The following is a 24248-nucleotide window of genomic DNA, read 5'->3' as shown; positions in this document are numbered from 1 at the left end:
TGCAGACACCCCAAATTGCTCCTTGCTGTCCACAACACTGACAAGGAGATGACGAAGCACACGTAGAGAAGACGTGGAGCTGGGCTGCTCAGGAGGGGAGGCTGGACGTGGCAGGCAGAGCGGCTGGAGTATGTGGATCTGGAACAGGAAAAACAAGCAGGATTAGGAAATGATCTCCCTTCACTAGGAGCATCAAAAAGTCGCTAGGAAAAACACCGGACCTGGACGATAGTTTACCACTGAAGAATAAATGAAGAACTGGCGAAGTCTGAAGATGGGAACCAGGGTTTTAAGCAGGTGCAGGTGAGCAGCAGCTGAGGAGGTGAGTTGGCGGGAATCGGAATGTAGGTAGCCACGCCCAGCCAGGGAGACAGACACACAGACCAACAGACACAGACAGGGGAAAAAGAAGGAGGAAGTACTGCAGATCCTCACAGTTGCCCAGAGTATTGAGTGTATGTTAGTTGGTTTTGGTAAAAGCGACATGTAATAGTGTAATAAAAGCATTACATTCGTACATTTTCATCCTTAAAAAGGATCTACATTATTACCACATTTTGGCCATAGTTTTCATTTTGATTCTCGTCACTTTACTCATCGGTTAATAAATAGTCGCTGTGAATAGAGACGACGTGTTTGGCTTTTTGGTCTGTACCCTGTTGTGGCATCATATTGCTAGAATACAGTATATTTTTAATGTTTGGTGTTATTGGGTAGATACTATACATCAACAAAGTACCTAAACCGTTTCAGGATTTTATGAGGAAGAGCTTATTTTAGGTGCTAGAAACAGTGTTTCTACTGTTAAAAAGCCTGCTTTAAACTTTGGAGACTCTAGTAGAACAAGTCAAACATCAACATTGTGCCCGCTTACCTGTCGGTTCTGAACTGAATAACAAATATGTTATTTTCTGCTGTGCAGGAAGTGCTCTCATTTACATTTCTTGTTGATCTGTAAAAGAAATTGGTGAAAATATGCGGCTGCATGATGGTAGGAAAGAGTTACAACCACAGAAACTATACACAAACAATTGACAGCTGTGAAGTCATCACAGAAATAAAGTGCTGGCACCGCAGAAACCAACATGAAAGTCCAACGTCAAAACGTCCTATTTCCTGTCTAATGAAAATATTGTCACCAGAATCTTTGCGATGTTAGTTCATGTCTTTGCTCTGTGCTGCCGGGTGTTCTCCAAAGTGTGAGAGATGGCAGAAAAGACGACAGCTTGCAGCTTCTTCATCATCTTCACAATTTATCTGGCCTTCATCTTCCACCCGAGCCATGGTAGGTCACCATCAACTACACAGTCACGTTTAAAGCTTGTTTTTGTATGTTCCGTTATGATATAACTAATAATTCCTAATGATCCAACATAATCGCAATTGTTTTTCTAAATGCTTTCTACATTTGACTAACCCTAACCCATGTTTACTCATTTGTATTTCTGACACAAAGCAGCAGCACTCAGAATATTAATATACTGAACTTTAAAATAAATTGAACACTGATTTAATGTTTAAAAAAAGAGGCGAAAGAGGGATTTGTTGATGCGGTGTACCGCCCGTAATTCGCTGTTCTATGTGAAAAATAGTCCTGTACTTCTTAAAAGCAATGAAATGTTGTCTGTATGGTTTTCTTATAAAAGGGGACTAACAAAAGGAAAGTCAGCTCATGAGTGTGACGTGTTTTTCTCGTTGCTGGAATTGTTTCTGTTATCAGGTTTCGGGGTGATTCAGCCTCAGAATCTGACCGTGACTCCGTCCGCCACCATCAGCTGTGAACACAATGCAAACGTCAAATCTGTGAAAGATGTTCGACTCAACGCCATTTCACAGTATGTATCCTCAGGTATTTATGTTTAGTTCAAAATTAAACTGCATCTCCTCATCTACATAAACATACAGTATGTCACCCGACCAAACACAACACACTACTCAATTACCAAGGAAGCAAAGTGGAGTTGCTGCTGTGTTGAAAATGCAATGTGGCAGTAAATTAACTCACATTGCATTTAAGTTTGAAGCCACTGAAGCCAAATGTTTTAAATGTGTTTTTCTGTAGATGACAAAATGTGACGTGAAACAAAAATCCTCATATTTGGACCAACATGAAAAGTTGGGTCTACTTTTGTCCAGCTCAATACCTTTCCCCTGATTTATAATTTAAAACAAAGCATTTAATGAATACTGTACGTGTACATTTAACATGCTTTTATCAGTTTTATTGAAGCTGAAGGTGTTGCCTTAGACTTAGAAGGCGAAAACAAAACAACGAAAAAGAAAAGACCAGAGAGGGCAAGAGGAACAAGCACCAACATACATTATGACATTTTTTAAGGATTCACAAGGACCATATGAGTCTTAACGATACCCATTATCATCATGGTGAAATTATGGTTAAACTACACACATGAAACAAACAATGAAGCTAAATAAACCTTTTTTAAGCAGAAATTAACATTAAAGTAACTGGAAATCATTCTCTTGTCTCAGGCCCAGCTTGTTTTAAAAGCTCAAACTCCATGTCGCTTTTATTATTACACTCAAAACATTACATGTTCTCCATCACACTATATCAATTCACCAGTTATTTCCAAATACAATCCTTTGGTTCATACTCATTGCTTTTATAACTAGTTATTCTTTTATTTGTTTATTTATTCTTAATTTGTATTGTTTACATTTGTTTATTACATTTCAGTTCCAAACTAACTGCATTCAGATGATGCTGTTTTATGCAATTATTTGAGTTACACAATACATTCAAACTATTTGATTCAAATTAAATTCATAATTACACATTTCTGCCAATTTACCCCTTTTTTACTATTAATAACAGCATCTATTTACATATAACATGGACCTGCATTAGCTTACTCTCTACTTAACTCTTTGGTCTTCTCATCTTTCAATTGTGGTGGAAAAGGGATAAAATCTCCTAAAATTGTGAACAAAATATTCCTTTAACCTCTCTCAGAACAGACCCAAGCACAATGCTCTGCCAGAAGGGAATGGAAGACTGTAAAGACATCATCATGCTTCAAAAGGATCCCAACAAGTGGCTTTTCATCCTACTCAACATCGGGCCAGAGGCCATGAAGATGAAATACGAGTGTGAGTTCACGGTGGAAGAAGGCGGGTTGGATAAAACCGAGCTAGGAGATGCAACCATACTCCTTTCAGGTATGTAAATACAAGGCAATGAGGAAATACAACACAATACCATTTTTATGTGAAATGCATAGTGACTGTACTAAAATACAAAACGTTTTCCTTTTCCTATGTGTTAAATAGGATTTAGTGCATGTAAATGGTCTGCAAAGGCTAAAATCCCTGTGTTCCCTCAAGTGGAAGTTTCTCTCCCACACACTCCCCCCCTTATTATAGTAATCTTTCGTTGACAATTCGTCATTGCTTCTTAAATATGTGGATTTGAAGCTTAAATCGTTTTGATTGATTTAACTTTTCATTATACATACAGGAATTTCTTTTACAATGTGGTGATGTTTTTTTCTGTGACATGTCTGAAGACTTTCTTTAACATATTATTTAATATTCTATAAAGTAACTGTCTTTAAAAAAAAGAAAAAGAAAGCAGTAGTATTCAAATGTTGATTGAATAAAATATTTGTAAGACTGAAATTGGAAAGCAACCTTTAGGGGGTTTATTTAAAATATTCCTTTTCTAAATACATCTCTGTTGATTCGGGATGTTTTTAACTTGAAGCTGTGTTTGAGTTTGTGCTACTGATCCAACACCTCAACACTGAATCGATGTTTAAACCAGTAATATACAAACAGGAAATTGCATTTACATTTTTTTGTAAGGTCAAAAGGAAGTGACCTGCGCGCCTCAGCCTACGTCTTCACCTCCATCTTCACCTCCATCTCATTTGCTCAGCTGGATTCTGATTGGTCTGCTGGCTCTGATGTTCCTGTACAGCTGTCTCATCACCGCTTTCTACATCAGAGTGACGGTACCTGTCTCTCTGACCGTCTTTCTGTCATAATCCTGGGGTGGATTGTGTTTCCTGTTTTATTTTTAAATGTATTTTCTCCTGTCTTGTTTCACTTCCTGTCTCTGTGTTTTCCCGCATTGCTAAGCTGTGACAGACGCAAATTGAGATGATGTCCCACATTTGATTGACAGGCAAGAGAGGGCTTTCATCTTGTATCAGATGTTAATCAATCAATCAATTCGTTGCCTGCATTACGCCCTACTGGCACACACATGCACAAGCTACCAGCAGAGTATGAGGCAAACTTTGACAAAGAAAAGGAGGTACAGCTACTGTACAAAAAGTCTGGGAAACTTTTGACTCATGTGTGAAGCCGGTGGAGGGCAATTCCAGCTTTTTGTGACATTTTCTAGAGTTTCTAGCATCGACTTGAATTGTAAAAACTAGGGCTGTCAGTCGATTAAAATATTTAATCGCAAATTAATCGCACTTTTTTGATCTGTTCTAAATGTACCTTAGAGGAATATTTTTCAAGTTTTTAATACTCTTATCAACATATGAGTGGACAAATATGCTTTATGCAAATCTTTATTATCATTTGAACAATGACAAATATTCTCATGAATATTAAACACAACAACCTCTGCATTATAAATATTCGCCTCAATTCAACCTGGAACCTCTCTCATACAATACAAATGGTGTGTGTGTGTGTGTGTGTGTGTGTGAGAGATGGATCGTTGGAACTATGTGCAACTCAAGGCATATGCTCGAACGGGAGCTGCCTGGACGCTGCAATCATGTTGCGCGTACTATGATCCGTGCTGAGTGTGCTGACTTTTCGTACAATGTCCCACTGTCTGGCAATACACGTAAGGTCTCTCTCTCTCGCTCGCGCCACACATACACACACCCTCCCTGTCAGCATCAGCTTGTAGATGGTATTTCAAACTCGATGCGCTATGAAACTACGGGGCGGCCGAGGAAAAAAAATACACATGCGTTAATCGCGTTCAAATAATTAGTCGGTAGTGTCCTCTGCCATCCTTTACTCCGAAAAAATATTTTTTTCTCCGAATCGAAGGGGAAAAATACAAAAGCATTGCACACAATTTAAACCAATCAATGTTGTGTAATCAACAAGGATAATCTGGTGTTTTTTAGTCGATGAGTAGTGCAGATATCACTGTAAAATCAATCGACAGTAAGAGGAATACTTACTTCCGGGTGTACTATTCTCCGTTATCCAATGAGAATGGACGCTCACATTGCCTTTAAGGGCAGCCGACACAAACGAATGCCGTGCTTCCATGAGCGTCAAATCCCGCCGCAGATGGGAATACATTGAAATCAGTTGAAAGCTATTTGCGTCCCTTTATGACGCTGAAGGAGCCTAGGAGCGTCACAACTGGACGCCACGGACACTGACCAAATGTCGCTCCTGGACGCTTAGGGAGTGAGAGTGTGTTGAACAACACCACACATCCGGACCCAGACAGAAAGAAAGACAACGGACACAAGACAGACTTATATACACATACAGGACTAATCTCAAAGACAAGACACAGCTGGGGAGGACAGGCAGAAACACAAGAGTGGCAGGTGAAAAGAATCAGACAGGTGGGAAAACACAGAGACAGGGCAATAAATGATTTTCTAGGATCCACAATATCAATACTAAGGCCTCCCAAATGTTGGCAAAATAAGGAATGGTCTATAAAACTATAAGTTACTCCCTACAATTTCTACTTTCTCTGTCAACCTGATTTCCTACTCACTTTTGAACTGAACTACGTTTTTCTTTATGGCAGTTACAAGTCATATTGTTTTGATTCCTATATCACTAGCACTGGGGGCTTGTTTTACTCATTAAGTTATGACTAAGAGAATAAAACAGTGATACATGTGCTGCTTCTGTGTTTCTGTGTTTCAGTGCAATGACACAGATCCCGAGAACTCCACATACGTAGAAATGCGGAAAGCTCCTCGGCCGTGTTCACCTGTGGACATCTACTGTGGGTAGCCATCGTTCTTCATCTTCGGCCTCATACACCATGTAATGAGGGGGTGTTTTTCATGCCGCTGTTATCATAATTGCAAATATTTCTATTGTAAATGAGTGGAAAAGTCCTGCAACAACTGCAGATAGACAGCAGGGGGAGACAGACACCGTCTAAAGCGAACATGCTTGTATTATGTATGCAATGTGGCACCCTGATGTTATTGATTGTATTGGATATATATATATATATTTTTTTTTATTTGTTATGAATTTGCAACATTTTCTTACAAACTAAAAGTCTAACCTGTTTTATATTTAGACATGATATACATGTAAGTGTATTGATACAGAACTATGCTATACAGAAAATGCATGCATGTACCGTATATTTCTAGTTCCTATGTCGAAAAAAGTGAAGATTTATAACAATAAAATCTAAAATTAAGGTTTACAGGTTAGGTCATGTTATGTATTCTAAAAGGTATAATGGGCCTACTGCAAATCTTCAAACACAATTATTCTTATAGAAATCTGGTCATGAGTTTTCCCCTCACTGTCTGCAGCAGGAATGAGTCCCATTGAACAGAAACACAGATCACTCTTCTCACGCTCACAGTGAATATGAGAGACAAGTAGGCTGACAAAAAAAACAAAGCAGCCGGTGTCTGACGGTCTGTGAACTGCAGGCATTGCCAACATGTCAGTGAGGGTGTGGGAATGCCTGAAAAGAAACAAAAGCATCTCAAGTTATTTGTTTGGACGTTCCAGCTGTCAAACTTAAATATACTGATTTAAATATAGCAGGTTCACGAGCATAGGCACTGTTCTTTAGTCTACTTGTTTGTGCTCAGTGTTCGCCGTCCTTTCTAAAGTACTGTATCATCTGAAGCACTTTGACAATAACAACTCAAGGTCATACCTACACTTCTTCTCCCTGGCCTTCTAGTCAGAGCGGAGCACGACTCCTGACTTTTCCCTGTGTTTTTTATATCTGTTCTAATTTATTGTCTTTTATTGTGATTGTAGTAATGTGTTTTTATTACATGTACTGTACAGCACTTTGGCTCGACCAAAAATAGCTTTTAAATGTGCTTTATAAATAAAACTTGATTTGATCCATAACATACATCTTGATTATCATGTGCATCTCTAAAAATGTATGCTAGCTGTGATGCTACAGTGACTCCTGTTTACTTGTAAACTTGTACTTGAAGTTGTAATGAATACTGTACAAAATAAATGTATATGTATGTAGAAAGTACGACATATGCATTGGTTTTCAGCATTTGCATTTGTAAGGTAATCCATCATTAGAAGGCCTCTTCTGAGCATCTGCATCTCATAAGGGTTACAGTATTTTTAATTTCTCTGTACAGAATTCAAAACATTGTGATTGGCTCCATGCAGATCTCAACATGGTAAGGGCTAAGCTAATGGTGCTAACAGCAAGAACAGTTAAAGGTTCACTTTAACTCAACACATACAAGTTATAAACAGGGATGCAAAGTCACCAGGTATGAAAAAGGTGACAAGGATCCGATCCCCCGACCCCACAGAATATCGGCTTTAAAATGAGGAATAACAGGATGTTAGCCGTCAGAACAACTAAAGCAGCAGGTAATAATAACAGAAATGTTAAAGAGTCACATCTAATAGAAATATATAAGCATTTATTTTAATTGTGTAGCAGTCAGTTTATCATTTTGGTAGCACTGTTGAGCATTTTGAAAATGTATTTTCATGCCTCTGTTCAAGGCTGAGTCTTTCTATCTGTATAGCCAGTGGTGTAAAGTAACTAAATTCATCAACTCAACAAGTACTATACTTGGGTACAATTTTGAGATACTTCAATGTTTTGCTACTTTGTTCTTCTTCTCCTCTACAGTTCAGAGGTACATGGTGTACTTTTCCTCCACTACAGTTCAGAGGTACATGGTGTACTTTTCCTCCACTACATGTATTTAATCCCTTTAGTTACTCTACAGATGTGGACGAATGATGTGAAATATAATCAAGTGCTACATCAGACTTTAGTTCCACCTGGAGTAAATCCACCAGCTACCCTGCAGTCTACAAAGTAATTCAAACTAGCTGCACCTTCACCAGCTTTGAGAACACTTTCATGATCAATCATTATAACACATATCAGATATATTATTCTGAAATGGATCAATCTGCACAGTGACTACTTTTACTGTCGCTACTTTCACTATATTTTGATGATAATACTTTTCTACTTTTAATTGAGGAACATTTTGAATGCAGGACTTTTACTGTAACCGAGTATTCCTACACTCTGGTACTTCTACTTTTACTCAAGTACAAGATCTGAGTACTTCTACTTTCACTCAAGAACAAGATCTTAGTACTTCTACTTTTACTCTAGTACAAGATATGTGTGCTTCTATTTTTACTCAAGTACAAGACATGAGTACTTCTACTTTTACTCAAGTACAAGATCTGAGTGCTTCTATTACTCAAGTACAAGATCTATACTTATACCACCTCTGTTTATAGCCTATGAAAAAAACTATTAGAAAACGAAGCCTAAAGCTAACGTTAGCAGATAGTGACAATGTATGCTAGCTACAGTAGCTCAACGATTCATTAAATAATATTGTGACAGAAAAACGTTTCAGTGCACATCGCGCGCTCTGCCGCTCTGACAGGGAGCTCTGCTGTGAACACCTGCACGGCCCGTTCTAACAGCTGTTCACCAGCGGTCCAGTCTGTACCACAGTGACTCCGGACCACACAGTTAATATTAACGAACGCACCCGTAATGTAGCTGCTGAAGCTAGACCCTCATCGCGGAGCAGCAGAGCCTTACGGCCCGTCCACACAGCGGCGTGCGTTGACGCTTCCCCATTCACTTTGAATGGGGTGACGTCACTTTTAGCCGAAATGCATCGTGGGAAGCGACGTGGAGCGTAGCTGGCGTGGCTCGCTGCAAAAGTTGAGCAATGTTCAACTTTTGACGCCTCGGCGAGGCGTTGGCCAATCGAATCATATGCCAGTACAAGCTCTAGCCAATCAAACCGCTGCTTGTGTGTCAGGGGCGGGAGATTCATGTGATTGGTTGTTGGTCGAGTTTCAGACACGCCCGCCGGCAAGCGTCAACGCACGCCGCTGTGTGGACGGGCCGTTATAATACATCCATGAGCAGAGCCGACAGGCAGGAAGACTCGAGCACATATCTCGCGCTTCATTATAATATATAAAAAAAGAACACCATGCGTGTATGATGGCACATAACAGCTCGCGGCCGCAGATTACTCCGGGTCCCCCCCATAGGCTACCCCAAAAATATTTGTATTGCAGATCTACATGAATCACACAAACGACCTATTTTGGATTCAAAATGGCGAATTTCGCCGAAAGGTGACACGTTTGCATCCCTGTATAAAGTTTGCTGTTTTCACCATTTAAAAGCAGTAATGACTTGGTACAGCAAATGTTGCTCCCTAGCAAGCTATCTAGCATCAATCGTGTGTAGGGCACAGCATCCATGTGCGATTTGAGACAACGCTACCTGGTTGAAATTCACGCAATGTGCAAGTGTTTACATTATTCAACAAGGCAGCGTTCAAAGGGAAGTATTTGAATTGAGACACAGCAAGGGACTCACACCAACATGCACGAGTGGCCGGCGCAGGTGCAAAACAAATCACAAAGAAGTTCAGATTTTAACAAAGGGGGTGTTATCTAAATATTTGCTGCGGGCTAATGCACTTTAAACTTTTTTAATGAATTGCAACTGCATAACAAGTATAATTCATAAGTTTGTCTTTTCAGTGGAAGATGCAACTTCCATCATGGGATGATAACTATTTTCATCTCCTCACAGAGTTTTCATCATGTGTTGATGTTTGGATCTTACATCATATGTTTGCTTTGCAGCATGGATGATGTCCTTTACACCTCTGATTGGGAGGATCCCTCTGAGATGAGAGTTTGAGATCATCTGACATGAACACAAGAAGGTGTGAATCCTTAATGAGAGCAATAACTATGTGCTGATGTTTGTTGTGTAAAGTTCCTGACACACATCCAGTCTAATGGGCTTCATTATTCAGGTACAAATGTGTGTGTGTGTGTGTGTGTGGGTGTGTGTGTGTGTGTGTGTGTGTGTGTGTGTGTGTGTGCGTGTGTGTGTGTGTGTGTGTGTTAATGTAAAAGCTAAAGGAATGGAGAAAAAACATAATGTAAGATGCACATATTTACCATAATTTGTGAATTCTATGTGAAAGTTAGGAATTCCTTGTCTCACCACACCGAGGCCTCTGACACCCTTTCATTAATCATTACATGACATTGCATTTAGCTGACGCTTTTATCCAAAGCGACTTAGAATAAGTGCAATAGAACTATTAACAAAGCACTTATATACTAATAAAGGACTTGCTTATCTAAAGCCAGTTGAGTAGCACTTGAAATATTTTTGCTCTTTGAAACCTGATGTACTTTATGATTCTGTTTTCTTCAAGTTTGTATTTTGTTGGTTGAATGAACTTATTGTAAGTCGCTTTGGATAAAAGCGTCAGCTAAATGCAAAGCAATGTAATGTAATGCATTCGACCAAGAAGATACAAACTTGAAGAAAACAGAATCATATCAAGTACATCAGGTTTCATAGAGCCAAAACATTTCAAGTGCTACTCAACTGGCTTTAGATAAGCCAGTCCTTTATTAGTATATAAGTGCTTTGTTAGTAATTTTATTTCTCAAAGTGGAGTCGAAAGAGATGAGTTTTCAGTCTGCGCCGGAAGATGTGTAGGCTTTCAGCTGTCCTGATGTCAATGGGGAGCTCACTCCACCATCTGAACCAGGATAGCAAACAGACGTGTTTTTGCTGATGGGAACTTGGGTCCCCCTCGCAGTGCGGGTGCAGCGAGCCGGTTTGGTACGGTTTAACCATGTCCTGGATGTAGGAAGGGCCAGATCCATTCACAGCATGGTACGCAAGTACCAGTGTCTTGAAGTGGCCTGCAACGCCTTCCGCCTGCCGCCTGATCCCGCGGCTCAGCCGCCACCGGCGTCTGGAGCACTTCCAGGCGCAGTATGTCTCGCCGGAAGAGGCGGAGGACTGGGTCCTCGAGGTGGTGGAGATGGAGGAGCAGGATGTCGGTGTGCCCTTCGTGTTCGCCAGGTCAGCGGGCCAGCAGCCCCGTTCGTCGAGGAGGAAGACGACAACGACGCCTCGTTGTCTGATGCTTCCGGGGCCGGCCTCCAGGAGGGTCCACAGCGGCAGGACTTCCCGGCGGTGATTACTATGGCGGCAGAGCATGCAGGCTTGCCACTCCCCCACCACTGCCACCGAGGCCGGTGAGCTGCCTCCCTCAGGGCAAGGAGAAAAAACATATTGTAAGATGCACATATTTACCACAAGTTGTGAATTCTATGTGTCTCACCACACCGAGGCCTCTGACACCCTTTCATCAATCCTTTCAGAAGTAAATGGTTTTACTATGTACGGGAAGTATAAGGATGCTTCTAACAAAGGGGGACAGCTAAGCATGACAGCAAGATGTTCAACACAATTGGTCAGATCTTCCTTTGAGTACCTTGGCATAAGCTTTTCCTGGGTGGTTGAGCAACATGATACCTTGATATAAAAGAGGAGTTAGCCCTTGACCATCACTCGAGATTGAAGAGACATGTCTGCCAGAAACCTGAACAATGTCTAGAGCCTTTAATATTGCTGGGCAAATCTCATCCATACCTGGTGCTGTGATATTGGGATATGGGTAAAGCTTCCCTATAATCTTTCAACTTTTCATTATCCATCGACAACATTTCGGGAGCCCTTCAAAGTGCCTGACAGTATCAGGATATCAGCAGCTCTCCTCCTGAGCTGAACACTCTGAAACCCTGTGTCCCTTTCCTGAGTCATCTGGGGGCTGCCAGACCTTTCTTGAGACGAACCAATCTCTTGCCTTTATGTCGTTTTTGTTTCAAAATAACCCTGGAACAACCAGGCCTAAAAGGCTAAATGACCTAATCCATTGTCTAGAAGCAAGTTGGCTTCATTGACCATAACTCTGAGGAACCACTCCCACAATGTAACTTATCAGCATGGCCCACTTGGTTTCAATACTTCAAGAAAAATGTTAATCTTTTAAGATTCTTTACACTGTAAAACTACTCTTGATGCAACACATCCTCACTCCCAGGTCGGCCTATGTTGACGTTATGTCAAGTCCCCTGCCGGCTTTTTCTAACGCAAGGGGGGGGGGGCCTTAGCGTCCATTTTCAACGCAAGGGGAGGGCCCTTAGCGTCCATTTTCAGCTTTCCGGGATGTCCATATGCTTCTATGGACGCTCATGGAAGCACGGCATTCGTTTGTGTCGACTGCCCTTAAAGGCAATGAGAGCGTCCATTCTCATTGGATAACGGAGAATTGTACACCCGGAAGTAAGTATTCCCCTTACTGACGATTGATTTTACAGTGATATCTGCACTACTCATCGACTAAAAAACACCAGATTATCCTTGTTGATTACACAACATTGATTGGTTTAAATTGTGTGCAATGCTTTTGTATTTTCCCCCTTCGATTCGGAGAAAAAAATATTTTTTCGGAGTAAAGGATGGCAGAAGACACTACCCACTAATTATTTGAACGCGATTAACGCATGTGTATTTTTTTTCCTCGGCCGCCCCGTAGTTTCATAGCGCATCGAGTTTGAAATACCATCGACAAGCTGATGCTGACAGGGAGGGTGTGTGTATGTGTGGCGCGAGCGAGAGAGAGAGACCTTACGTGTATTGCCAGACAGTGGAACATTGTACGGGACATTGTACGAAAAGTCAGCACACTCAGCACGGATCATAGTTACATTACACAACATTGATTGGTTTAAATTGTGTGCAATGCTTTTGTATTTTTCCCCTTCGATTCGGAGAAACAAATCTTTTTTCGGAGTAAAGGATGGCAGAAGACACTACACTACCCAGAATCCCCAGCTATCGTTTGGACTACACCATGTCCTCTGTTTGACGTCACGTGATCTTCAAATTTCTCCCTGCAGAAAAAAAACATGGCCGAACTTCGTTTTATTCTCGGTGTAAAATGCCTGTTTTAAAGTTAGTTTGGCCATTAAAATGCCTTTTGATGTCATTTGATGCGAGAAATATGAGTTGTTATTTCAGATGATGTGTGCAGTGGATGTACATGATCTTTAGTTTGCTAGTTATTACGAAGATTACTTCAGGAAATCGCGTCATTGTTACCAAGGTGGTTGCTAGGGACGCTGCTATCGATATTATGTCTGTTATGTTGTGTAACTGTTTAATGGTGTTATCTGTATTGCTACCCCCTTCCCCGTCAATGTATAGTGTTGGTCCACAGCGCAAACATATTAGTTTAACAAAATCCGCATCTAAAGATACGTTATTTTCCCCTGTGCAATTCCAGTCTCACATCTCACAGCACATTGCCATTAACAAATACCGGAAACAGACCGAAAACATTTTTTAAAAATAAAATAATACCTTATTCCGAGTGTGCTTGCTTTTCTCTTTGAAAGTCATCACATAACGGCATTGTAATACACGGTTCGGCTGCATTACATATTACATATCTGCCGTAGTTCTGTATTTATAGAGCCCTGATGAGAAGACAAACATGAGGAACTGAAAACGTGACGTGGATCATAAATATATCAGCCATTAAACAACATCTTACATTTCTTTTCACACAATACGTCTCCTTGCAGTATCAACACTAATTCGGCTCACTTTTATATTTGATCCAATTGGTAGATAGGCTGTATTTACACCATAACGGTGCACAGCTGATATAAAGGGACACCTGGTGGTTAAAACATGTTATTGAATTTCATTATTTTTATTATTAGATATTAATAGGATCCCTATAAAGTATATTCATTACTCGTTATTCTCTACTAATTGTTAATTAAAGACTGTATATAATGACTATTTTGCACATCCCTTTCAAGATTTCAAGATGTTCTAAGGTTTATTGACATATCATATAGGCCTACACAACTATGGTGTAGTTCTGCACTGAATGAAAAACTTGGGTCGCAGGTTCCTCAACAGTGCATTACAAGACATCTATCAATATGTGTGCATACCTCCAGCAATGTTAACTATGTTGAAGCACTTATTTTAACTGATATTATACATAATGTATTATACTCTTATAAGATGTATAGATATTTCATCTCCGGCCTTGTCAGGTATTGAACAATCAATAAATAAAGAACACAGAATTGTTAAATATAAAACACAGAATTTGTGTGATTATACTAAATGATTTACAAATAAACACAACTGCATATTTAACTGTTACACATGCTGATGTAACGCCAATGTTCCAACTTGGGATCAATAAAGTATAGCTTATCTTAAGCTGATCGATGGCTACTGCCATATTTGCAAAATGTGCCTCTGAACCTTGACAAGTGCATGTTTCAGGCTTATCAATTAATGTAATGTTATCAATGAACAAGAGGAGGGGTCACAAACATAAGACCAGCTGTTAAATAAAGCTCTTCTGACCTTAGCTGGCATGTGTGTATATATATTAATGCTGCCCATTATGGGCACGAGCAATTTTCACCCATTTATTAATTATATGTTAAATGTGAGTGTTTCCTGTCCCCTAAACCTCCAGGGATGTACCCAGTTTAATACTGGCAACTTCTTATTATGGGAAATACGAAAACGTCTTTTAAAACTACAACTCCCAGTAGAGACGTGCCATAGAGAACATGTTGCGAAACAGAATAGCCAGCATGTGTGGTTCTGGGGACGGGGTGGGGGAGGGGGGGGACGCGGTGGACCCGTTCAAATCCAGTTTTGAACAGTCTGCCGTGGTTCCATCCCATTTCAAGTGCTGTTCGAGGCTCGGTAACCCTCGGAGCACACTCTCCAATCACAGAGCTTGAGGACTATCACGGGTTTGTCAAACAGAGCACATGGTGTAGTCCAAACGATAGCTGGGGATTCTGGGTAGTGTAGTGTCTTCTGCCATCCTTTACTCCGAAAAAAGATTTGTTTCTCCGAATCGAAGGGGAAAAATACAAAAGCATTGCACACAATTTAAACCAATCAATGTTATGTAATTAACAAGGATAATCTGGTGTTTTTTAGTCGATGAGTAGTGCAGATATCACTGTAAAATCAATCGACAATAGGCCTAAGGGGAATACTCACTTCCAGGTGTACAATTCTCCATTATCCAATGAGAATGGACGCTCTCATTGCCTTTAAGGGCAGTCGACACAAACGAATGCCGTGCTTCCATGAGCGTCCATAGAAGCATATGGACATCCCGGAAAGCTGAAAATGGACGCTAAGGGCCCTCCCCTTGCGTTGAAAATGGACGCTAAGGCCCCCCCCCTTGCGTTAGAAAAAGCCGGCAGGGGACTTGACATAACGTCAACATAGGCCGACCTGGGAGTGAGGATGTGTTGCTTGATGAGAAGGAAAAAGTGGCATCCATAATCAAATAAGATGATGTCAATGCCGGGAATTACGAAAACAACAAGTTGTATGGAAGTGATGAAGACTGAGATAAAGATGCCTGCAGGAAAAAAAGTAGAGCTTAGGGATTTCAGTCTTAGCTAGAGAGAAAGTAATAGTAGGGGCAGGACGGAAGAGAAGAGATATATCAACTTTGAGCTTTGCCAGAACACAGCAGCTTCTCAACCACAGCCGGCCCTTGGCATAGGCAGTATAGGCGAATGCTAACCCATAATTTCCACCGGGTCCGTCTGCGTCGCGTCACGGCCGCGTTACGGCTACGCAGCGGCGTTTGCACAGATCGCGGCCACTCTAGTCAATGGGTGCTATTCCACCACACGCAGCGCGTTACGGCTCAGAAGCGTCCCAGAAGCGTCTCGGCGCAGGGCTCTTCTAAAATTAGGATGAATCCTATTTTCGATGCGACGCCGCCGTAAGGTAATGTCAGACAGGCAGGAAGTGGAATGGTCAGAGCATCGGATTTCACATCGCATAAACACCATTTCCAAACGTGCATTGCGGCTAAACCATCAAATCACCGAGCTGAGGATCTTACCTACGTCTGTTTCCGGTATTGTTTATGACGGATGTATTTTGTTATACACACATTCCTTCACATTTACATTTTAATTTACATTTAAGTATTTCGTGAGGCCTTCTAAAATGTTTTTAAATATAACTACGGTTCTAGTTAAAGAGTTTGTAAATTAACATGAACCGAAGCTGTTGCCTGGCAACGCAATCGCACAACGTCACGTCCGTTAATCCCACATCCACACACATCAATCAATCAATCAATCAATCAATCAATCAATCAATCAATCAATCAATCAATCAATCAATCAATCAATCAATCAATCAATGTTTATTTATATAGCCCAATATCACAAATGTTACATTTGTCTCAGTGGACTTCACAGTGTGTACAGAATATCAGTATGACAATACGACACCCTCTGTCCTTAGACCCTCTGTCCTTAGACCCTCTGTCCTTAGACCCTCACATCGTACAAGGAAAAACTTCCGGAGAAAACCCACAGTTTAAAGGGAAAATGGGAGAAACCTCAGGGAGAGCAACAGAGGAGGGATCCCTCTCCCAGGATGGACAGACGTGCAATAGATGCCGTGTGTAAATCGAAAAGATAATACATTTGCAACATAGGTAGAACAAATGTTAGGAAATGCATGTGTCTATAATAAGAAGATGAATCCACGAGGATGTCAGCAATCTTGTGGGAGCCATCAGGGAAGTAGTGTGATGAGAGTCAGGCAGGACCGCAGAGACTGGTTCAGCCACGACTCGAAGTCCAGGACTCAGATCCAGTGCTCAGGATAGAGGATCCAGGACACACGACCACAGCAACAGGATTAGCCTCGACTCAGGATCCCGGCGAAGATATGGACACAAAAAAGAGATTTTGGGGAAGCTGGGTTAATCGGAACATGAGAGTACACAGGTACAAACAGCCAGAAAGACGGAGTAAGGCCCCCCCCCCCCCAACAGTCCAAGCCTATAGCAGCTAAACTAACGTGTCTACATACATGCACTCCCTTAGGATAGGTTGAGGGAAAAGGGTAGCAAGTAAAAAGTAGGAAACAGAGGTGGAGAGGCACACGCAGGGTGAAAGGTCCCCACTGGAACCTGAATTTGTCAGAGGTAGGAGTGGGTCAGTGACTACGTCCCACACTTCCCGGCCGGGCTAGGCGTTCTCTGCAACCTGTTACCCTCTAATAACCTCGAGAGGTCAGAGAGGGGAACGGTTTGGATAAAGTTTTAAAAATAAGATCTACGTTTTTAGGATTTAAGTGAAAGAGTAAGAACTAAAATGTATAGGTGAAGAGGCACAACGTATCTACGTTAATGCACTCTTATTAGATTATTTTATTTTATCCAACAACCCTGCATTCTTGGAACGCAATGCACATGGATTAACATCAATTCAATACATTAATATAGCCTTTTTTTCTGCTAAAAGAGGTGTCGACCAGGTGAGGCAACAAGAAAATCGGCGTAATCGAGTGTGACTATTAAAAAATAAATCACTATTATATTAATATTGACAATAACAACCGACCGTCAGGGTAACATTTGCTTGGCATTTCCGGGTATATCTCCACTGGTTGGGCCATGTTAACAATACGATTTACCATGCTGGGAGACGTGAAGATGTCACGATTTCGTCTCTTCAAACGTGACATCTTCACGTCTCCCAGCATGGTAAATCGTTACATGTTCACGTCTTGCCGTGATACCGGGTTGGTTAAATGACATCATAGTATTCCTTTCTCTGATAATCATCATTTCCATTGCAGGATAGAGAGTCAATAATTCGGATGTCCAGTGGGAGGGAGTTCAAGAAGCGGGATGCAGAGCAGCTGAAGGCTCTTGACCCCATGGTGTTTCAGTGGAAGGGAAGCAGAAGAACTAAGAGTGATGGTGGGTGTGTTGATGTGCAGGAGGTCGGAGAGGTATAGAGGAGTGACGTCGTGGATAGCCTTAACGGTGTCAGGAATGGGGGGAAATCAGGACCCAAATGCAAATCGCTCTAATTGCTCAAGTTTCACCGCGGCTGTCAGCGCGTCATTCAAACAGGACGTGCTGGCAAGGGGGCGGGGCTCATCTCCATGTAAATAATATGGTAGATACCAACTACTAAATGAACATATTTTACCATGATGTAATTGTAATACACGTTTCAAAATGATGCCGGAATGACTACATACTGATACTGGTTAGTAAAAACCATGAATTAATGCTTTGACAATTGTGCAGACAAGACAGCAGGCGAAAAATCTTTTAAAATGCGTGTTTTCTGAATGGAGATCGGATCGATCAGGCTAAACCAGTGGTTCTCAAACTTTTTCTGTCATTCCCCACTTTGAACAGGTGGGCCTCTTCAAGCCCCACCTGTTCCTCATCGCTCCAATAAAATGGTAGGCCAAGCTTAAAATTGTCAAATGTATCGTTCTATAACAGGGGTCTCCAACTTCTTTTAGGATGAGGGTTACTTTCAAAAAATAAAACAAGTCGTGAGCTACTTTTACTCCTCTTTTTTGTTTTTTTGCAGTGTATATATTTAGCACATTTTAACATTATTATATGCTACCTTTAACCTTTGAGTGCTGTTTGGGTCTGTGGGACCCGTTTTCAGTGTTTACTAAAATAAAATGTATGCAATTTAATTATTTTAACCTGCTTTATTTGGTGGTGGACGTCACATCCTCGAGGGTCCGGGGGCATGCACCCCCAGGAAGATTTTTTTTAAATGTTGAAGTTGAATGCATCAATCTGGTGCACTTTGAGCTAGGGCTGCTCAATTAAATCGTATTTTAATCGCAATTACGATTTTGGCTTGCAACGATTATGAAAACAACATAATCGAAATAAAACGATTTTATTTATTTTTTAAATAGGTTTTTCAGTTGAATTATACTTAAAGTTCAGGGTAATCAACTGTTAAAAACATACTTTTCAAATTATTTTCTTCAATAAATTGATGTTGTTCAAAGTAAATGGTTAATCGTTTTTAATAATCGTGATATCAATTATTGACCCAAATAATCGAGATTATGATTTTTGCCATAATCGAGCAGCCCTACTTTGAGCCCAACATGAATTTATGGAAACAGCTCTCAACACTCAGATGAAAGGGAGCTGTATACTTTTCAATAATCCAAACATCTTTAGAATATGATCACAACAAATCATTTAAACTTGTTTATTCTTATCTTATGTTACCTAGTTAGCATTCTTTCTTTTTATTTATGCATATTTGACTAATCACTCCCCTTTTAAACTTTTTACTGTCCTATCGTACACATTGGAATGATTTCTTACTTTATTTTGTACAACTTTATTAAATAGATAAAGGTGTGCTCTCTCTCTCGCTCTCTCGCTCCACATTGCTTTTCTTCCCGACTGCAACGCTGTTGTGTGTGTCTGTGAGAGCGCTTCACACGTGTGTATGAGAAATTGTTACCAGTGGCGAGCCTGTCTCTGAGGGCCTAAGATATTCTACAAAATAATATTTAAAAACAAATTATATTTTTCTTTATATATTTTTTTTAAATATGTTTTTAGTAATATTTGTCAATAGTTTTACCAAAAATAACTTGATTAAATTGTATTTAAAATAACATTTCCAAAGAAATAAATCCTTTGAATCTGCCTATTCAGTTTCTGTTTGAATGTGAAGGGTTAAATGAAAGAAGCTCCTCTCTGCAAGTCTGTGAAGACAGGAGCTGATTGGACGGCCAGCTGTGATTTCACAGAGGGCCAGCTATAGTAACTGAACGAGTAATGTCAAATGACAGTACAATTGACCAATCATATCTTCCCTCTAAATGGGTGGGCTTTATTATCGCGGACTTTATGACAAGTTCCGCCCGCTATGAAACGTTTCTTGTTTCCATAGCAACAACAACTGTCAACAGCGTAAACTTGCCTTCAAAATAAAAGCATGCCAAATTACACTTAAGACATACAACTGCAACGAAAGTAACAAACACAAATTGGGTTATCTACAGGTGTTGTTTTGTGTGGTAGAGGGTCGCTTTTCATTGATACGTTTTGCACCCCGGGCGGTCCGTTGTTTTGATATTCCACCAGTGTTTTTTTTTTTCGTGACCCACCTATCACATCTCTGCGCCCCACCAGTGGGGCGCGCCCCACACTTTGAGAGACGCTGGGCTAAACTAACCTGTATATGCTCCGTCCAAACTCACAACAACGTCCTAAAGACAGAAATAAAGCAGCGACTGTATTCGCCATGACACAGACAGTCTGTGGTTTGTACATGTTTAACTTTTGTCTAGTTTCTGAAGGAGCTGTGAGCTCTGTGTGCTAACAGCTAACGGTTGGCGGAGAGCCTCACCGCTGATTGGCTACCGCGTGAACGCGTCATTCGAATTTGACGCTCAAATTGAAAACAATTGAACTCGAGCGGCCCCCTTCAATCGCCTCAATCGCACCGCGTCATGCACGTCAACCGCGTCATGTGCGCCATCGGAGCGAATTAGCGTCTGTCCGCGTCTCTGCATTGAGTTTACATGTAATCACGCTGCTCCCAAAAATCGCATCGCGTCCATTGTGAACGCAGCTTTAGAAGCCCCCCTGCCATTTATTACACCATGAATCCAGAGTAAATTGCTTTTGTATGATAAAACATGAATGTAATAACTACCACCAGGGGGATGTGTGTGAGATGCAAGGAAGCAAGTGATGAAGACTGAGATGGAGAGAGATGATTGCAGAAAACAAAGTAGAGCGTAGGGAATTTAGTCTTTGACATGCCGGTGGAGTTTCTCAGGCTCCGGCAGCTACTTCGTGAGCGGTGGCAAAATCTTTGGCATGCCAAAAACTTGCCGAAGGACCTTGCAAAGGTTCATTTTCGAATTTGAATTTGTGTGTCCATTTTGCCCTTCGTAAGGCACTCGTGAAGGCATCTTGTCAAATCGTGTCATCTTTGTCTTTACTTTGTGGGATCACCGGTACCATCAGGCATTTTTCGCCTCACGAAGACAATACGAAGGAAACAAGAAGCTGCCCGATTGTCTTAGTAAGGCAACACGACTACATGAAGCCCTCGCAATGCCGTCGTGTAGCCATCGTATTTCGACGATATTGCATTTATTGCACAACAAAATTATGCAAACATATTATGTAAATAACCCAACTTGTGTTCTGTGAAACTGAAAAGGATATTACATTGTTTTTGTTACTTTCGTTGCAGTTGTATGTCTTAAATGTAATTTAGGTTAACTTCCTGTTTTATTTAGATGCTTGAAGGCGAGTTTACGCTGTTGACAGGAAGTTGTTGTTGCTATGGAAACCGTCCTTAGGGCAGCAGAGCAGAAACGGTGGAAATCCAAACTCCATGACGACCTCCAAACCTATCAGGCTTTCCTCTCCTCTTTCTCTGCTTCAATCTCTCAGGCAAAAAGCACTTTCTTTCAAGACAAGATCCAATCTTCCTATTCCAATCCTAAAAAAATATTTTCCATCTTCTCCACCCTCTTGGACCCAACCAAAGCCCCTCCCCCCTCCTCACTTCTGTCAAGCGACTTTGTTAACCACTTTGAAAAAAAGGTTGATGATATTCGCTCTTCTTTTTCTGACTCACCTCTACTCACCGCTGGGTCACCAGACCCTCCTTCCACCCGCACACTGACCTCCTTTTCCCCTCTCTCTCCAAGTGAGGTTCTTACCCTCATTACCTCTGCCCGCCCCACCACCTGTCCTCTCGACCCTATCCCTTCAAATCTCCTTCAGACTATCGCTCCTGATATTCTACCGTTTCTCACCCATTTCATCAACACTTCTCTAACTTCTGGTCACTTTCCAAACAGTCTCAAGGAGGCAAGAGTAAACCCTCTCCTAAAGAAACCCACTCTCAACCCGTCTGATGTTATAAACTACAGGCCTCTCTACTCCCGTTCCTGTCTAAAACACTTGAACGCGCTGTCTTTAAACAACTCTCCTGTTATCTCCATCAGAACAACCTTCTGGATCCGCACCAGTCTGGTTTCAAGGCAGGTCACTCCACAGAAACTGCCCTCCTTGCTGTCACTGAGGAACTGCACACTGCTAAAGCAGCCTCCCTCTCCTCTGTCATCATCCTGTTGGACCTGTCTGCTGCATTCGACACGGTGAACCATCAGATCCTCCTTCGCACTCTCCAAGAACTTGGAGTTTCAGGCTCTGCACTTTCCCTCATCACCTCATACCTCAAAGACCGTACCTACAGGGTTACTTGGAGAGGGTCCGAGTCCGACCCTTGTCAATTAACTACAGGGGTCCCTCAGGGCTCTGTTCTTGGTCCCCTCCTCTTCTCCCTGTACACAAACTCGCTCGGATCTGTCATTAGCCCGCATGGTTTTTCATACCACTGCTACGCTGACGACACCCAATTAATTCTGTCCTTTCCCCGCTCAGAGACCCAGGTCGTCACACACATCTCTGCTTGTTTAGCTGACATCTCTCAGTGGATGTCCGCTCATCATCTCAAGCTCAACCTTGACAAAACTGAACTGCTTTTCCTTCCGGGAAAAGATTGTCCCACTCTTGACCTGACAATCAACATCGGCACCTCTGTTGTTTCCCCTACCCAGACTGCAAGGAATCTGGGTGTGACCCTAGATAACAACCTGTCCTTCACTGCAAACATCGCTGCTACAACCCGCTGCTGCAGATACACGCTTTACAACATCAGGAAGATACGTCCCCAGCTGACCCAGAAAGCGACGCAGGTTCTGGTCCAGGCTCTCGTCATCTCACGCCTAGACTACTGCAACTCCCTCCTGGCTGGTCTACCTGCATGTGCCATCCGACCTCTGCAGCTCATTCAGAATGCAGCGGCTCGTCTGGTCTTCAACCTTCCTACATTTTCCCACACCACGCCGCTCCTCCGCTCCCTTCATTGGCTTCCGGTAACTGCTAGAATTCACTTCAAGACACTGGTACTTGCGTACCATGCTGTGAATGGATCTGGCCCTTCCTACATCCAGGACATGGTTAAACTGTAGACCCCAGCGCGTGCTCTACGGTCTGCATCAACAAACGACTCGCTGCACCCTCGCTGCGAGGGGGACCCAAGTTCCCATCAGCAAAAACACGTGGGTTTGCTATCCTGGCTCCAAAATGGTGGAATGAGCTCCCCACTGACATCAGGACGGCAGAAAGCTTACACACCTTCCGGCGCAGACTGCAAACTCATCTCTTTCGACTCCACTTCGAGCGATAGAATTACTAACAAAGAACTGCTAACAGAGCACTTATATACTAATAAAGGACTGGCTTATCTATAGCCAGTTGAGTAGCACTTGAAATACTTGGCTCTATGAAACCTGATGTACTTTATGATTCTGTTTTCTTCAAGGTTGTGTCTTCCTGGTCGAATGTACTTATTGTAAGTCGCTTTGGATAAAAGCGTCAGCTAAATGCAATGTAATGTAATGTAATGTAAACAACCTAACGGAGATAAGTAATATCTTCTAATCTACATATAAAAACGGAGAAAGTAAAGAATAAAGTGTATGTTTAAATGTTAGCGCCCCCCAAAGAGGCACAAGCTCTTACGTTGAGTCTGGATACATTCTAAATTATCAGTAAAGTCTACGACCATATTTGTGTGTGTGGTTCGGGTGCCATCGTGTGGCCTTCTGTAGGCATCTTACTTGCTTCGGCTGTTGCTTGGCTGTTAACCAACTTCGGGGCCATCTTTGTGCGAAATTCACAATTCCATATTCGTGTGTCCATCTGGTGTCAATTTCGGGACAGTGTGACAGGGGCTTAAACATTGTTTCTAACGGGATCAGAGTAAAATGCTTTTGTTTAGTTACACAAAAAGGTAATAAGTAACACCAGTGTGATTTTGATGAGATTATGACCATCCTGGCAAGAATTACTGGAGGGTGCCAAATCCGGCAGCAATACCACCAGCTCTGCCAGATTTAGAAGCCCCCCTGCCATTTAATACACCATGAATCCAGAGTAAATTGATTTTGTATGGTTAAACATGAAGGTAATAACTAACACCAGGGTCATTTTTGTGAGAGGATGACCGTCCTGTCCAATGTTAGTGGGGGAGTGCCAAATCCGGCAGCCATTACATCTGAAGCAAATGATGAAGACTGAGATGAAGATGACTGCAGAAAACAAAGTAGAGCTTAGGGATTTCAGTCTTAGATAGAGAGAAAGTAATAGTAGGGGCAAGACAGAAGGGAAGAGATATATCAGCTGTAGAACGTTGAGCTTTGCCAGAACACAGCAGCTTCTCAACACGTCTCTCTGCAT

The 24248-nt window shown here is 41.7% G+C and overlaps 1 protein-coding gene across 2 annotated transcripts; it reads left to right on the top strand.

The window, feature by feature from the left end:
* Positions 1-1154: 1154 nt before the first annotated feature.
* Positions 1155-7172, top strand: LOC117466916 (uncharacterized). Of its 2 annotated transcripts, XM_034110426.2 has the most exons (5): positions 1155-1285; positions 1721-1835; positions 2978-3183; positions 3829-3977; positions 5893-7172. In XM_034110426.2, the coding sequence occupies exons 1-5, from the start codon at positions 1207-1209 to the stop codon at positions 5980-5982; spliced, it is 639 nt and encodes a 212-aa protein (XP_033966317.1). In that variant the 5' UTR covers positions 1155-1206; the 3' UTR covers positions 5983-7172. The 2 variants fall into 2 exon arrangements, with proteins under 2 accessions (XP_033966317.1, XP_033966318.1); XM_034110427.2 differs by lacking the exon at positions 3829-3977 and having other exon boundaries at positions 5893-5978.
* The last annotated feature ends 17076 nt before the right edge of the window (positions 7173-24248 follow it).

Source organism: Pseudochaenichthys georgianus, chromosome 21 (genome assembly GCF_902827115.2).
Source record: "Pseudochaenichthys georgianus chromosome 21, fPseGeo1.2, whole genome shotgun sequence".
Lineage (NCBI taxonomy): Eukaryota > Metazoa > Chordata > Actinopteri > Perciformes > Channichthyidae > Pseudochaenichthys > Pseudochaenichthys georgianus.
This window is presented reverse-complemented; position numbering and strand designations above follow the sequence as displayed.